Source organism: Pristis pectinata, chromosome 21 (assembly GCF_009764475.1).
Source record: "Pristis pectinata isolate sPriPec2 chromosome 21, sPriPec2.1.pri, whole genome shotgun sequence".
NCBI lineage: Eukaryota > Metazoa > Chordata > Chondrichthyes > Rhinopristiformes > Pristidae > Pristis > Pristis pectinata.
The window spans coordinates 17,357,890-17,374,136 of NC_067425.1; the positions used below are offsets into that span (position 1 = coordinate 17,357,890).

Below are 16,247 nucleotides of genomic sequence, written 5' to 3' on the forward strand. Positions count from 1 at the left end.
ATTAGCATGATGCTTGACAGTGATAAAGGCAAAAGTGACATGCCTATCAGAAATCAATTCTATTCCCCAGGGAGACAGGAGACAAAAGGAACTGATAACTTTTACTACCAAAATGATGGCTCTAACAAAATTTAAACATTTGAGGATGACCCATGTAAGAATTTTTCACTGTTGGCCTGGTCAAATTTGTATATTTAAATGATCAAGAGGATTTGATAATATGCCTCAAAATGTAGTGTGTGTGGGAACTCATTTTATGGAGAACAGCTTTGGTATAGTTTTGTTCTTTTGGACAGTGTTATCATTAGTAGAAAAACCTGTGTGTAAAGACTAATTGGCAAAGCCTTAAAAAGGCTGTTACTCTTCTTAAAATGATCAGAAATGTGCTGGGAATACAAGAAACCTCAAGAAAAAGGTACAATTTGATTTAGATATTTCATGTTGATAGTATAATACATAATATGGTTATTACAAAGCATGTAGCAGGCAGGCAGGGTTCTGAATTAAAATCTGTTGGGAAAAAATGCACTGTATGAATTTCTAAAGATCCACAGGTAAAGGCAAGGAGAAATGGCTAAAAACAGCTAGGATATTAGAATATGGTACACAGAGTCATCAGTCAGGTCTTAGTGGTTTGTCTGCCTCTTTCCTACTCACAGGCTGGAAAATAAGCAAAAGGCACAACCTTGCAAGAGGTTTAAAGGAGAGTCTATACTAAAATCTAGCCTAAAAATCCTCAACTCTCTTTATCCCAGACAGCACAAACTTCTGAGGGTCGTGACGGACATATTTGACTTACGGAACTGAACGGTTCACGCATTAAACTATTAATTGAATTAAGGAAAAGGAGAGAACGTGTATACAGAACTACCTGAGAGAAAGAAAGATTAAAGATCTGCAGCTGTGTAGTTGATGGATGTTCACAACAAACATTCTAAAAGGAGCCAGAGATTCATAGAGGTGATATTTCTACATACAATGAAAGATGTGATAAAAGACAATGACTTTATAGTCACTATTGTCAAACGGCATGTTTTTCATCAGATCAAACAATTTACCGTAATTACTTTTTCCTTGTATTGGCCATCTTATTGCTTAGATGTTACACAATAAGACAGAATTCATGAACCAAATGATCTTTTCCTGTCAGTCTTTTTGTACACGAGTACAATTTTTTTTAAATATAGCTGGCCTTCAAACTATACTTCAGCAAGGAACTAGCTTCTAGGAGAAGTGAGCAGGCAAGGGAGAAGTGAAAATTGCATACAAAATCTGGTGTAAAAATAACAATTTTCCATAATTACATAGAATACATTTTCTCTGTGAGCAAGAACCCAAGTATCCATCAGACCCTGAAGATTCTCTGCAGCAAAATGTAGTCTTACTTCCAGTTAAGACAGCAACAGGTTTTCAGGATCAATGCTATTCTGAATGCTGATGTAACCCTGAAGTAAACAAGACAGATTTACAACATGTTATTTTTAAAACAAAAAAGGATTTTGAAACAAATAAGTAATAAATACAAATGTTCCCTATTCATGCCAGAATTTAAAGGGACAGTAGGTACATAAACGAGAGAAAAGAAAATGAAAGAAGATGTTGACTGAGCAGGATGAAGTGAAATCGGAGATGACTCATTATGTCCATAAACCAATTAGGCTGAATGACCTCCTCCTATGATGTAAATTGAATCGCACATACTTTAAGAACAATGTTTATATTTTTATTGTAATTTTTAAAAGTTCTAAGTCATCATTATAACATGGTAGATTTGCAGTCAGATCCCCGCAGGTTGCAACAATCATATAAAAGTAACCCAACCACATACAGATGAGATTCAAAAGAAAATACTTCCGTATGCAGAGTAGAACTGCCAGAGCTCAAACCACAACCTGTGCAGATGATCAGATTTATACAAAATTTACTTTGCAGATCATTAACAAAAAGACGGTGTTCCTAACTTTTTAAAGTTCAGTTTATACTGAAAATCAAAACCTATAAACAGGACAAACATTCACAGCAATTAAACTGGTTTAAACAGCGATTGGAAATAGCTCAGTGGCTGGGTATAAACAAAATAAATCACTTCAAGATAGTTTGGAGAGATTAACGTGGGGAGCCTTTCATCCCTTCATCCTCTTGCTGGTTATGCAATGTAAGAGAATCCCTGCAAGAAGTAAAATGAAGAATCAAATCGCATCAAGTAAATGAAACTGGGATACAAAAAACTTGTCACCTTTTCTGTTAAACCCACTGAGTTTTAACATGATGTTTTCTTTGGTTAGAATGTGGCTGAAGCTTTATCTCAAACTACTGATCACAAGTTGACCTATTCCTCCAATTTGTTGCTCCAAACATCCCAGAGTTGTTCTGTTCCATTACAATTCAAGGGAACCATGCAACCCACCGATGCAGAGGGAGTGGAAGATTTGCTCCCTTTTTCCCTAAAATAGCAAAGGTAGCCATCTTCTACGTGATTTCTTACCATGACATCCTATTTCAACCCAAGTGCTCAGATATCAATTGGGGCAACCTCCCTGGTTACGTAGAACCTAAAGTGAGAAAGAACAAGGTCTAATCTCATGTCATTTCCCTTCAAATGCTGCTTTAAGCCACTTGTTGGGAGTCATTCCAATACTGAAACTAATAGAAGGTAGAGCAAGGTATATGAAGGGCATTTGATCCCATTAAGTTCCTCCAAATGTGTTCCGGTTAAAATTGTACTTTATTCAATTCCATTGTAACTCAAAACTAATATGCTGTCCACATAGAGAGCAAAGGCATTTTTGACTTCCATGATAATCAATATTTTCATTATGGAAGCCAGGAGTCATTAAGACACACAGCTAATCCCAAATATCAGGTTACCCAATTAATCTACACATTAGATTACACTAACCTGATCCATATTTTTCACAAATATAAATCATTTATCATTGTTTTTGTTCCTGAATTTGCCAAAACCTTTCCATTATTCACAACTTCAAAATTACATACAAAATATTTAATTCCAGAATACTGCAAAGAAAATGCATTTCCCAAAATACTGAACAACATAAATAACTGAACACTTGTCAATCAAACAACTGAAGAAATTAATGTGGTGCCTCTATATAGAGTTCACATCAGCAAAGTGTGGCTTATATATTAATTCTGAATTAAACTACAACATACACCTTTCAGTGTACATTGGGCAATGCTTAGAATTCTTCTGAAAATTATTCAATGTAAAGTTTATGCCCAAAGGCTGACTATTAATTCTTCAGAATGCTCGGTCTTCAACGTGCACAATTGTTGTTTCTCATCAAGATGGAAAAAGAATTACACTGAAGACAACTGCCTAAATTGATGTGGAATTATTTCACTAAGAATTACCTGCAGCAACAGACACATTCAAAGATTCAATCCCAGCCTGCAAGTCTCTACCTCCTGGTATTGTCAGCATTGTGTGGCAAAGGCTGCTTACATCATCAGAAAGGCCAAAACCTTCATTTCCTAGAGACGAGGAACAGAAAAACAATGTTGATATGTGAGATGAACTGCTCGAACCTACTACCGAAATGAATGGCAAGGATGGCAAATTGATGGCATGAAAATAGTTGCAAATCCCAATCATACTGCAGACAGAACTTAAGTTTGACCAACACACAGGTCTAGTGCCAAAAAAAAATCCTTATATTTGATATACATTCTTCTCTTAGCAGCTAATACATGAGGTAAACATAGATACAAATGTCAACACAATCCCAAAGTTCACTGAGGATCCTGTGAGCTGCTCTAGAACTTTGACAGGGTCATTCTGCAGACGGTATGATGTCCAAGGACCTGGATGTGTCCAACTGGAATCTAATTCCAGAGCTAGATAGTCATTCCTTAGTTGATGTGAATAGCAAAATTGGCACAAAAATTCCAGGGGACCAGTTTAGTGCTGAGAAGCAGAAATGCCAGTCAGCTGCAGAGTAAAACTCCTTTTCCTCATCAGATTACCCATCTACAATTTGTTTGAATTACTACAGACACAGATGTCAAAATAACATCCTTAGGACATCTCAAATTCACAGTCACAGAATTACACTCAGTGTAATTGATGTTGAATTATAGACAAGTTCAGCTAAGTTGCACACAAGGCCCCATAAAGAATAGATGAGCATATAACCTGTTGTATTAGTAAAGGAATAAATATTGAGCTTGAATTCAGGGAACTCCCCCGTTTTTCTCTGGGTAGTACGCATGGACCTTTCCCACAACAAGGGAAGTGAGCTCTCTGTTTAATACCTCTCTGAAAGACAACACTAATCATTTAGCACTTCTTTGGTGTTGAACTTATGTATCAACTCCAGATTTTGTGCTTTAGTTATCTGGGCAGGGAAAAATGGTTATTTCAAAACCAGTGTTATGGCTCTGTAAAACACAATTATAGAATTGGTATAATTGAAACTCAATTCTGCATTTTTATAATGGTATCATTGAAAAGATATTATTGATTATGACCTGAACAAGAAATTCATTTACAGTATTTTTTTTTTAAAATGAAACCTTTAATCCTGAATAAACCTCTGCAGATTGGAGCATTATTACAGCAGTTAATGCAAAGTCTAACCATCCACTATTTTGCCAACTTTGTTTTAAAAGGTCCAATAATCTTGCCCGTTAGTTACAAACAGCATTTAACACTACCTAGAACGAGTATAGTCCGTTTATTCCACTGGAACTCAGTACAAGGGATGATTGGTACATGAGTGGCTTCTGTAGAATTTCCAACAGTTCCTATTATTTTCCACCCTTCAGCTGCTTTTGCCTGTGTTAAAGTTAAAGATGACACAAATTAAGCAACTTTACAAAATTGGTTGGAAACACTCCTGGAAAAAAAACTTCTACATCTGAATTTGTGTTACCTTTAGCACTTGGGGCAAGCTGCGAGTGCAATAAACTGTCATAACTTCTACAACTCCAGCACTGGCTTTGCTCACAGTTGGTGTTAGAGGGCAACTGGAAGACAATGCAAGGTGAATATGAACAGAAATCCTTTATTTCTCTGAGCATAAAAACCCACAATAAACATAACTGCATTTTTCCATGTATATAGCACTCTATGATATTTAGTTCACATCTAAAAATGATTTTAACATACAATGCTACCATTATATTCCTCCTAAAATTGGCACAGACAATACGTTCTTCAGTTCAGTATTCTGCTTGCTGTGAAGAATCATACCCTACCTACAGGATTGGAGCAGGTTTTGAAGCAACTTGATTGGTTTTGTTATTTTCTGTACTAGAAGTTACAGCTGCAGCCTTAACATAATGAAGCACCACCTTCTGAATCTGCATCCAAAAGAATTGCTTCAAAGTCAACAAATTACTTCATTGGTATTTGTACACAGGAAGTTTGCGCAAACATTACTGAGGCAAATGGCTAGTTAATGTTTTGGTGCTGTAGGCTAAGGGATAATAATGATAATCAAGACACAGAGATCATTGACAGTGGCATGGATGTTTTCACATTTGCCTGGCCTCAGTTTATATAGCCCCAGTGACAGTGTATTGAAAGGCCAGTGGTTAAGTCCTGAGCAGAGCTTGAAACTACATCTTTCAGACTCAGATGAAAGTTATTCCTGCATTTTCATTAAGTTAACAATTATTGGATAAATTTAAGAATGATAAAATGACTGATCCAGTTCATAAAAGGCATAAACTTCACATACTGCATGTCCAGAAATACAAGTCATATTATTGAGACCAGCCCTAATATATTACAATACAAATCACAAACGTCATAATAAATGCTAATCATTCTCCACATAAAATATCTCACTAAAAATGTTATTTTAAAGACAGATCTTCTGTCAATCAGTAAAGTCAAGGGAGGATTTGTACAACATAGTGGCTGTACAGATATCAGTGATTGATATCAGATCAAACATTTCAAAATTCCTTCAAGAACCTGAAATCATTTTTGTCTTCAGTAAACAGTCCCCTTCTCCATTTGTGTCAATTACAAAAACAAGTTTTACATTCTGAAAAGGTACCAATAATATTAAAAGAAAATTTAAATCAAAAGAAAAATGAACTAAATTTAGTTGCAAGTTCTTAATGACAAAGAACTTTTATGTCTTCATTGCAGCAAAGAATACTTGGACATCCCTATAGTGGGACTGTGCTGATTTATCAAATCGTGCCAATATCCTTAAATATCATTTGGATGACTTATTCAAATGTGAGGAGAAAAAGAACACCTTTCACCTTTATTAAACAGGGTTTGAGTGCCACCTGCTGGATGATATTAGTAAACCATCCACAGCATTTTAATAATCAAATGCTTGGTGTTCATGTCAAAAATATGATAAAAATTTTGCAAACAACTCAAAATTATCATTTTACTTTGAAACACCCAAACCTAAGATTAAGTAAAATTTCTTTTTGAAATTCATTTTTAATAATTTTTTTATTAAAAAACTTGGGAGTTAACTGCAAGGGTTACAAAATAAAAGGATTATTTGCAGGAGCAACATTTTAAACGCCCCAAGGTCAACAAGGTGCTTCATGCTTCCAACATTCCTTTGACGAAATAAAAATACTATTTATAAAAGTTCACATGCATGCACCTCAACTTTATTTTACTATATACATTTCATTACAAATTATTGCAATAATTTTACAAATTATGCTGAATAATCATACAACCTATAAATCCATAAATTAGTTAACTTTAAAATACAACAGTCTTAATAGTTACCTGTTTGGCTGACTTACTAGAACAAGATCTGCTCCAAGGAAGTACGCTGAACGAAGCAGAGCTCCCATATTCATGGGATCCTGGATTCCTTCCAATGCCAGCCACAACACTGGTTTGTTGCTGTCTTCAAGTTCAGAAACATCAATAGTTGCTGAACAGCATTGATCATAGTTCACATAGTCTAGTGGTGTCACCTCAAGACAAATGCCTTGGTGAACTCGACCCTCGCACAACCTGTCAAGCACCTTTCTCATCACCTGATGTACTGGCACTCCAGTCTCTCTGGCTCGCTGATAGATTCCCTGCATTTCAGTTCTGTGTGTTCGATTTTCCTTAACAAACAGCTTGAAAATCTTTCTGCGTAATTGGGAAAGGGCTAGGCTGCATGGCACCATGCCAAATAACATTTCTGAACCTGCCTCCCTTACAAAAGGTTGAGAAGTCTTTGGCAATTTTTGTTTTATAAAATCGTCATCTCTAAGGTTCTGAAATTCTGAATTATGGACATGACAAGGTTTTGAGTTTGACTGTGCACTTGTAACTTTGGAAGAGTTTTGAAACCGCTGAGTAAAATTGGCATGATTTTGTCTTCCTGAAGTTCCAGTAGAAAGATTGATTCCTGGCCTCTTTACCATTCTGTCTGCAGCAGGCTCTTGGAAGCTCTCTGGGAACTCAGTTAATCTCTTTGCATTACCTTTAACATCCAGTTCTGACTTATTGAAGTCAGGTTTGTGGCTCTTATTTGACTTTGATACCTTCTCAGATTTAACTGTGGAGTAGAGTTTGACTGATGCTCCGTCAGGGGACATTTTCCTTTTGTAGCTGCAATAACGAACAAACGGTAACCTTGAAAACTGCCACAGACTCCTCCTCAGACACCTGGCAGCTTCGTTCAACATAATAGATGACATTTTTGCCCGTTTTAAAAAACTCCACCTGTCAAAAGCAAATTGTTTCTGTCAAGCTACTATTTACAATTGCTCACTGCTGAAGTAATAGTGACAGCCCAGTAAGTAAATGCACCACTAAATGTAGTACTAAACCATACCAACCAAATGGCCCAGCTTTGATTTCTCTTACGTGCAGAGGCAACTGATTTAAGCCAGTAGATAGGATATGACAAACCGGCATAGTGCACTCAAGCAAAGCAGGGTGAACTGCCGAATTACTATACCTGATCACTATTCAGTGAACTCTATTGTACACTGAGCGAATGTTAGATAAGGACAGAATTTCACTTGGATGTTGGACAAACAGTGTATCAGAGATGTTGGAGAAGTTACCAAACTCCAGAATGTAAAGCTACTCCAGAAACTGAATTGAACCGGCCATATCCACAATTTGGCTACAAGAGCACATCAGGGACTAGGAACCTCCTAACTCCCCAAAGCCTGTCCACCATCTACAAGGTTGAAGTCACGAGTGTGATGGAATACTTTCTGCTTGCCTGGATGAGTGCAGCTTCAACAACACTCAACACAACATCATACAGGACATAGCAGCCCACTTGATAGTATCCCATCCAGAAATCATTCATTCAATCCACCATCAATGCACTGCAACAGCAGTTTGCACCATCCACGGAATGCACTGCAGCAACTCACCAAGACTCCTTAGACAGCACCTTCCAAATGCACAACCTCTACCAGCTAGAAGGACAAGAGCAGTAAAAGCATGGGAACACCACCATCTGAAAGTTGCCCTCCAAGCCACACACCATACTGACGTTATAGATCATCATTTTTTCCACCATCACTAGGTCAAAATCCTGAAACTCTCTACCTAACAGCATTGTGGGTGTACCTACATCTCAGGGACTGTAGAGGTTCAAGAATGCAGCTCACCATCATGGGCAGTTAGAGATGGGAAATTAAGTGCTGGCTCAACCTACAAAGCCCACATCCCTTGAATGAATTTAAAAAAAAATGTAGAGGTGGGTATTAGTGTATATGTAGAACCAAATAACATGTATCCTTAAAATCTCACCAAGACACACCATGTAGTTCATAGAGTTATACAGCACAGAAACAGGCCCTTCAGCCCAACTGGTCCATGCCAACCAAGATGCCCCATCAAAGCTAGACTCATTTGCCAGTGTTTGGCCCATAACCTTCCAAACATTTTCAATTCATGTACCTGTCCAATTGTCTTTTGAAAGTTGTTATTGTACCTGTCTCAACCTCTTCCTCTGGCAGCTCATTCCACATGCATACCACCTTGTGTGTAAAAAAGCTTCTCAAGTTCCTAGTAAATCTTTCCCCTCTCATCTTAAACCCAACTTATACTCAATGCCTTGACTTATGAAGGCCAGCATGCCAAAAGCCTTCTTCACCACCTTCTACCTACAACTCCACTTCCAGGGAACCATGTACTTGTACTCCAAGGTCCCTCTGTTCAGCAACACTACCTAGGGCCCTGCTGTTCACTGTGAAAGTCCTACTTGGATTTGACTTCCCAAAATGCAACACCTCGCACTTATCCACTTGCCATTCTTTAGCCCACTTACTCAGCTGATCAAGACCCCCCCCTATAATTTTTGATAACCTTCTTCATTGTCCACTATACCACCTATTTTAGTGTCATCTGCGACTTACTAACCATGCCTTGTACATTCTTATCCAAATTGTTGATAGAGATGACAAACAGCAATACGCCCAGCATCGACCCGAGGCACATCACTAGCCATGGGCCTCCAGTCCAAGAAACAACCTTCCACCATTACCATCTTCTTTCTATTATCAAGCCAATTACGTGTCGAATTGGCCAGCTCTCCCTGGATTGCATGCGCAACCTTCCAAAGCAGCTTACCATATGGAACCTTATCAAAGGCCTTACTGAAATCAATACAAACCACATCTACTGCCCGGACCCTCATTGTGTTTTTTGATGATGTGACCACGAAAGTCAATCAAGTTCATAAGACATGATCTCTCACACACAAAGTCATGCTAACTATCCCTAATCAACCCATCTCTTTCCAAATGCACGTACATCTTAACCCTCAGAATCCTCTCCAGTAACTTATCTACCACAGATATTACACTTACTAGTCTATAGTTCCCAGGTTTTTCTTTGCCGCCCTTATATAAAGGTGCAACATTTGCTATCCTCCAATCTACCAGCACCTCATCTGTGGCTAACGATGATGTAAGTATTTCAACCAGGGCTCCCGTAATTTCTTCTCTAGCATCCCACAGTGTTCATGGATATACCTGGTCAGGAGATTTGTCTACCTTCATACCTTTTAAGACATCCAGCACCTCCTCTACTGTAATGTGGACTATCCCCAATGCCTCCCCATTTACTTTTCCTAGTTCCAAAATCTTCAGGTCTTTCTGCACAGTAAAAACAGAGGAGAAATATTCATTAAGGACATTTCTCATCTCCTGCACAAAGATGTCCCCTTTAGTCTTTGAGTGGCCCTATTCTCTCTCTCTAGTTACTCTTTCTCCCTTAATATAAAATTTCTTTGGATTTCCCTTAATGTCTCTGCCAAAGCTATCTCATACCCCTTTTTTGCCCTCCTGATTCCCTACTTGAGTACACTCCTACATCCCCTTTATTCCTCCAGGGATTCACTTGACCCCAACTGCCTGTACCTGACCCATGCCTCCTTCTTTTTCTTGGCCAGGGCATCAATATCCCTCATCATCCAAGGTTCCATATTCCTACCAGCCTTGCCCCTCACTCTAACAGGGTGAGGAACCGGACGGACAAAGATGTTTCCTTGTGGAACCCCAAAGTAGTAGAATAAATGCAACATGGTGGCTGGCACAGCAGTTAGGTAGCAGTCTCACAGTTCCAGAGACCCAAACCTGACCTCGGTGCCGTCTGTGGAAGTTGCATGTTCTCTCCATGACTACGCGAGTTTCCTCTGGGTGCTCCAGTTTCCTCCCACATCCTAAGGCACTGATTAGCTACCATAAGTTGTACTTTAGTATATATTGATGGCAAAAAGAATCAAAGGAGAGTTGATGGGCATGTGCAGGAGACAATAAGTTGTAGATTTACAAAGAAATAAGGAGAAGGGAAATGGAACTACTGGGATTGATCCCCTGGGAGTTGGCATGGACCTAGTGGGGTAAATGGCCTCTTGTATTGTATTATAAGATGACAATAAAATTAAGACATAATGTGAGCCATGTTCACCATGTGAAAAGCTGATCTGCTATAATTTGGGCTAGTTCAATGCCATAGCTGGAGCAGAAACACAACAGCAGGAATTGCAAGAAGGATGGGGATGAAATAGGAGGTGAAAATAATCTACAGTATACCAGGATTCTGACAAGGAAAACTACATCAGAGATGAGACGTTAGTGCTCGTTTCCTTGCTTCAATGTGACATGAAGTACATAAATACTTGGTTATACAGTACAGAAACAGGCCCTTTGACTATTGAGTCTGCTGGCCATCAAATGCCCATTTATACTAATCCTAACTAATGACACTTTTTTGCCTCCTTAACTCATCCCAGATTTTTGATGGTACCTGAAGAATTTATTGATCTGGCCAGGATGCTGGCTGAGTGGTAGATGAAATTGAAAAAGGATAATAGCCAAGTACTCAAATTGGAAGGATTGTTTTATGTGTAGGATAGGGATCTGCAAAGGTATAAAATACCTACACTTGAACCTGAGCAAACCATTAACCAATCCAAACTCAACCCAACCACTGCCATTCAGAATTGCAGCACATACCCACTTAATACAGTATTACAGGGTTTTGTGTGACCCTACCATTGACAATCTAGTAGTGAAGGAGTAAATGTACTTATCAAGTATTGAGCCTCAGGAATTTATAAAGAGTTAGTCTAGCCCAATCCAAACCAGAGGACTTAGAATCTTTTCCAAAGCTGATCTGACTGACATGTAGTTGGATTTTGTCAGGCTCAAGCAAGGCAACCATGCTCTTGTATGAGCCCCTGTTAAAAATCAGTGGTGAGGTGATAACAATTTAGTATTTGGATGGTGGGATAGAAAGCTGTGCATCCAAGTTTGCCAACGACACAGAGCATTGTAAAAGGTGTAAATGGACCAACAAACATGGATTTCAACACAAGCAACTGTGAGGTCATCTACCGTGGATCTAATATAGGCAAGGTACTTTGTAATATGGTGAAAAATTTGGTGGTCAAAAGAGACCTTAAGTCAACATAAATAGACTATCAGAAGGTCATAACCAGGCACAGAAGTTAATTCCAAAAGTCTAATGGATATTGATCTTTTTATTTTTAGAGCTAATGTACAAAGGAATAGGAATTAAGTTACATTCTAGAAAACCCTAGGTAGACAAACACACCATAGAGAGAGTGCAGTGTATCATTACTAGTACTGTAGCTGGACTCCCAAGAGTTAACTGCAAAAGTAGATTACACAAACTAGGTTTGTATTCACTAATTTAGAAGGTGAAAGGGCAACTTGATTGATATTTTTATGACAAGGAGAAATGAAAAGGATGAACAGAGAGTATGTATTTCACAAGACAAAGGAGCAGAAGTAGGCCGCTCGGCCCATCGAGTCTACTCCATGAGCTAAACTAAGACTATTCCTATCTAGCCCCAATTTCTGGCCTTATCCCCGTATCCCTTGACTCATTAGATACCTATCTATCTCCTCCTTAAACACCCCCAATGATTGGGCCTCCACAGCTGTATATGGCAAAGAATTCCATAATTTCACTACCCTCTAGCTAAAGAAATTTCTCCTCATTTCTGTTTTAAACCGGTACTCTCTAATTCTAAGATTGTGCCCTCTAGTCCTGGACTCACCCACCAAAGGAACCAGCTTAACCACATCTACTCTGTCCAGTCCTTTCAACATTCTAAATGTTTCTATGAGGTCCCCTCTCATTCTTCTGTACTCCAGTGAGTACAGTCCAAGAGCCGATAAACACTCATCATAAGTAAGCCCTTTCATTCCTGAAATCATCCTCGTAAATCTCTTCCGAACCCTCTCCAACATCAGTACATCCTTCCTAAGATATGGGGCCCAAAATTGCACACAGTATTCCAAATGAGGCCTCACCAGTGCTTCATAAAGCCTCATCAACACTTCCTTACTTTTATACACTATACCTCTCGAAATGAATGCCAACATAGCATTCGCTTTCTTTATCGCTGATCCCACCTGGTGGTTAACCTTTAGGGTATCCTGCACGAGTACCCCCAAGTCCACTAGTACTTACAGGTATCTTCTAAAAAAATAAAGTCAGGCCTTTAAAAAGTTAAGAGACACTTTTGAACACAAAGCAAGAGTAGCATGCTTGTAACTCTCTTCCATTAATGGCAATCCATGAATTTTTAATCTAATTGAGGTGCAAAAAAACCTGCAATGACAGAAATCCAAAGTAAAAAAAAACAGAATGCCAGAAATGCAATGTTTGTTGAGAGAAACAAAGTTTACATCTCAGTCCAATAACCTTTCAAATGTTCTGAATTGGAATGTGAATTCTTCCACTTCCCCACAATTTTAAATCCGAGTTTGATCAACGTGTTGGATAACGGTTTAAAAGAATTTAAAAAGAGTAAAAAGAGTTGTGTCACTCTTGAACTAAATGTAGTTGGCGTGATGGCTGGGGAAGGATGATCCTGATCAGGATCTACCAGAAACTACCTGATCCTGAAACCCCAACCATTGGAGAGAGTCGGTGAGATTGGAATCAGATTAACCACAGATGGAAGCAGTGTTCTGGTGCAGGGGGTCCTGGTGACGGTGAAGGTACATCAGGGGAATGCAAGCAGTTAATAAACGGCAGGAAAAAGGCTTCAACTTACATTGAAAATGTCTGTGGAGTCTCTGAGTTTGCACGCCCGCATCCCCCAGACGCTCACTCCCTTCTCCCGAGACTCCACCGAGCAGCTACAACGACGGGTTACAAGGCCTGGCCCGGCCACATGGAGCTGGCAGGCCTCGGTTACCAGGCAACACCAGACCCGTCCCGGCCGTAAGCGGAAGTCCCCGCCCATTTGAACAGTCCCCTTCCGTCTCTGGGTGGCGCTGCTCTTGAATGTTCAATTAAATCAGGTTATTCAATTCCATCCCCTAAATTAACCATTTATTATAAACAGTAAGTGCCAGTTTTAGAATTTGTAGATATGGAAGTAAGATTTAGTGATTTAAACCCAGTTTTTGCCTCCACATTTGAATTCTTTATTCAGAGTGCCAATAGTCCCCAAATGCAGTTCCAGATTGTATGGGGTCCTTTGAAGATACTTTTGGTGTTTTGTGAGTTAAAATCACTGTACTGGGGGAAGAAAGGCTTTCTTTGTTTTTATTTCAGTACTATTTATTATTCATTGCACTCCAGATTTCATTTGTCTGTCTGGTTCCAGACAAAATCATAATGAATTTCCAGATTCCATTAGTAAGCTGGATGTGGCTAAGTTAATTAAGTCAAGCTCAATGATCCGAGGATGCTATAGGACTGACTATTATCATAAACAAGTCTCGCAAAGCAGAAAGATCCAAACCCAAAATTCCCAAGAAAGGCAGTTAGCAGGTATTAACAGGCCTTACATGAGCTTTATAACTTACCGTAAAATGCATGCCTATTCCAAATATAGTATGTGCTGTAGATAGAAATTAAATAATTTAGCTAGACCTCCAACTGTTTGAAATAGTTGTGTTTGCTTTCTGTCGGTTTCTTTAGTTGCAAGAGACTCCCAATTTCATTATAATGGGATTTTGAAAGAAAGTAGCAGCAAACCACTCATTATAGAATTCTGGGAAACTGAGACAGTTTTCTATGACAAAAATATTCATCCTGTCCACTGTATACGAGGTCTTAGATGATAGCATGCAGAAGTGTCTGGACCAGCAACTGACCCTGGTGGAGCTGACAAGATCCATCTGCTTTCTTGAGATGAATAAAACTCCAGGATGGTTTAGTGGCTGAGTGAGTTCTATTCAGGTCTGTGGAACTGCCTGGGCCTAGACCTGCTGGAAGTGTACAATACTATGCATCGAGCTGGCTCTATGTCTAAATCCAGGAGGAAGGGCACCATCACCATCACTTACATGCAGAAGAGATCGATGGAGGACATCAGGAATTGGCAACCTGTCTCACTGTTGAATATGGACTACAGGATCCTGTCCAAGTCCATTGCCATTCAGATCAAGTCTGTTTCAGGTAATGCATCCAGATCAAACCTGTGCCCCACCTGGCAGGAAAATCTCTGACAGCTTTAAAATGCTCAGGAATATGATGGGGGGTTTGGAGTGGACACTGGCCTGGTCAGCTTGGACCAGGAGAAAGCCTGCAACAGGAAATTGCATACATACATGATAGAAGTTCTCTCAAAATGGGCTTTGGGGAGAGAATCAGGAATTGGATCCAATTGCTTTACACAGACACCAGCTGTGCAGTCCAAATTAACAGGTGGGAAGCAGAAAGCTTTCCCATCAAGTCTGGAGTCAGGCAAGGTTGTCTACTCTCCTTTCTCTCTTGATTGTGTGATGCATAGAATCCTTTATTGAATCCATCAGGAAGGACACGGGCATAAGAGGGATAACAGTGCCAGGCAGTGGGGCACTCAGACAAAAGCCTTCCTGTATATGGACAACATTACCATCATCTGCTCAGATCCACGGTCAGTAGGCAGATTGATAGCATCTGTGAACAGTCTGAGCTGGCCGCAGAGGCCAAAATCAACCACAGGAAGAGTGGCAACTGGCCTGACTGATCCTCCATTCCCTTCACCATCAAGTCTGACTATCTGAAGGTGCTGGGAATCTGGTTCAGAGGAGCCAGGTTGTGCATCAAGAATTGGCTGTAGCAGATAGGAAAGGCCAAACAAAATCTACGTATGTGGGTGCAGTGCTCTCTCTCGATAGCAGGTCATCTGGTCATCAGGTGTGAGATGCTTTCCCTGGCAGTCACCTGAAACATCTTCTGTTTCATCTGGAGATCCAAGATGGAGGGTGACTGATGGGTCGCGATGCACAAGTCTCCAGAGAATGGGGGAAAATTCATATACAACATCACTTTCATCCTGATTCCCACCATTGTGCGTAGCTGCATCAAACTGTGTGTAGGACCAAGGTGGACATGCACCAAGCGAGACTACATGCTGAGGTTCTATCTGTACTGAGTGTTGCAAAGAATGCAGCTAGCCTTGTTGCTGCACAATCTTCCATTCAGTTGGACTTTGTCACACTACCTGTCCTTCATGGAGAAGTTTCTGCAGGTCAGCACGGAACATCCTGCAGGCTCTCCTGGAGAAGGTCACGATGCATCCCGTGGGATGGCTTCACAAGCAGATTGTCAAAACCATTGGGCAGAATGACTCATCACTACAACTGGCCCACAAGCACCACGACCTCGCTTGGCTGCCAATGACAAAAACCCTCCTCGCCAGATCCTTCCTGCACAGTCAGAGCCTCACTCCCAAAGCACGCTAGCCTCAAGATGGCTGCGATGAGGACGAGATAATTGTCCAGCTCTTTGTGGGCTGTGCGTTTGCAAAGAAGGTCTGAAAAAGGATGAAATGATCTTTGTTCGTCCCAAGCAGCTA

At 39.8% G+C, this 16,247-nt stretch overlaps 1 protein-coding gene across 3 annotated transcripts; it reads right to left on the minus strand.

The window, feature by feature from the left end:
- Positions 1-1,702: 1,702 nt before the first annotated feature.
- Positions 1,703-13,727, minus strand: mrm1 (mitochondrial rRNA methyltransferase 1 homolog (S. cerevisiae)). Of its 3 annotated transcripts, XM_052035628.1 has the most exons (6): positions 13,509-13,727; positions 6,737-7,672; positions 4,896-4,989; positions 4,678-4,798; positions 3,376-3,495; positions 1,704-2,167 (listed from the first exon to the last, which is right to left on the minus strand). In XM_052035628.1, coding segments are annotated over exons 1-6 (1,317 nt in total). In that variant the 5' UTR covers positions 13,511-13,727; the 3' UTR covers positions 1,704-2,123. The 3 variants fall into 3 exon arrangements, 2 of the variants coding, with proteins under 2 accessions (XP_051891589.1, XP_051891588.1); XR_007957935.1 differs by lacking the exon at positions 4,678-4,798 and having other exon boundaries at positions 1,703-2,167; positions 13,509-13,661; XM_052035629.1 differs by lacking the exon at positions 4,678-4,798 and having other exon boundaries at positions 1,703-2,167; positions 6,754-7,672; positions 13,509-13,661.
- Positions 13,728-16,247: the final 2,520 nt, after the last annotated feature.

Bases quoted from the DNA above. Each gene is read 5' to 3' on its own strand.
- mrm1 (XM_052035628.1), bottom strand. The intron at 4,990-6,736 runs GTAACTATTAAG...ATTGTCTTCCAG, and splicing joins CTAGTAAGTCAGCCAAACAG to TTGCCCTCTAACACCAACTG. The intron at 2,168-3,375 runs GTAATTCTTAGT...TACTTCTTGCAG, and splicing joins GAATGTGTCTGTTGCTGCAG to GGATTCTCTTACATTGCATA.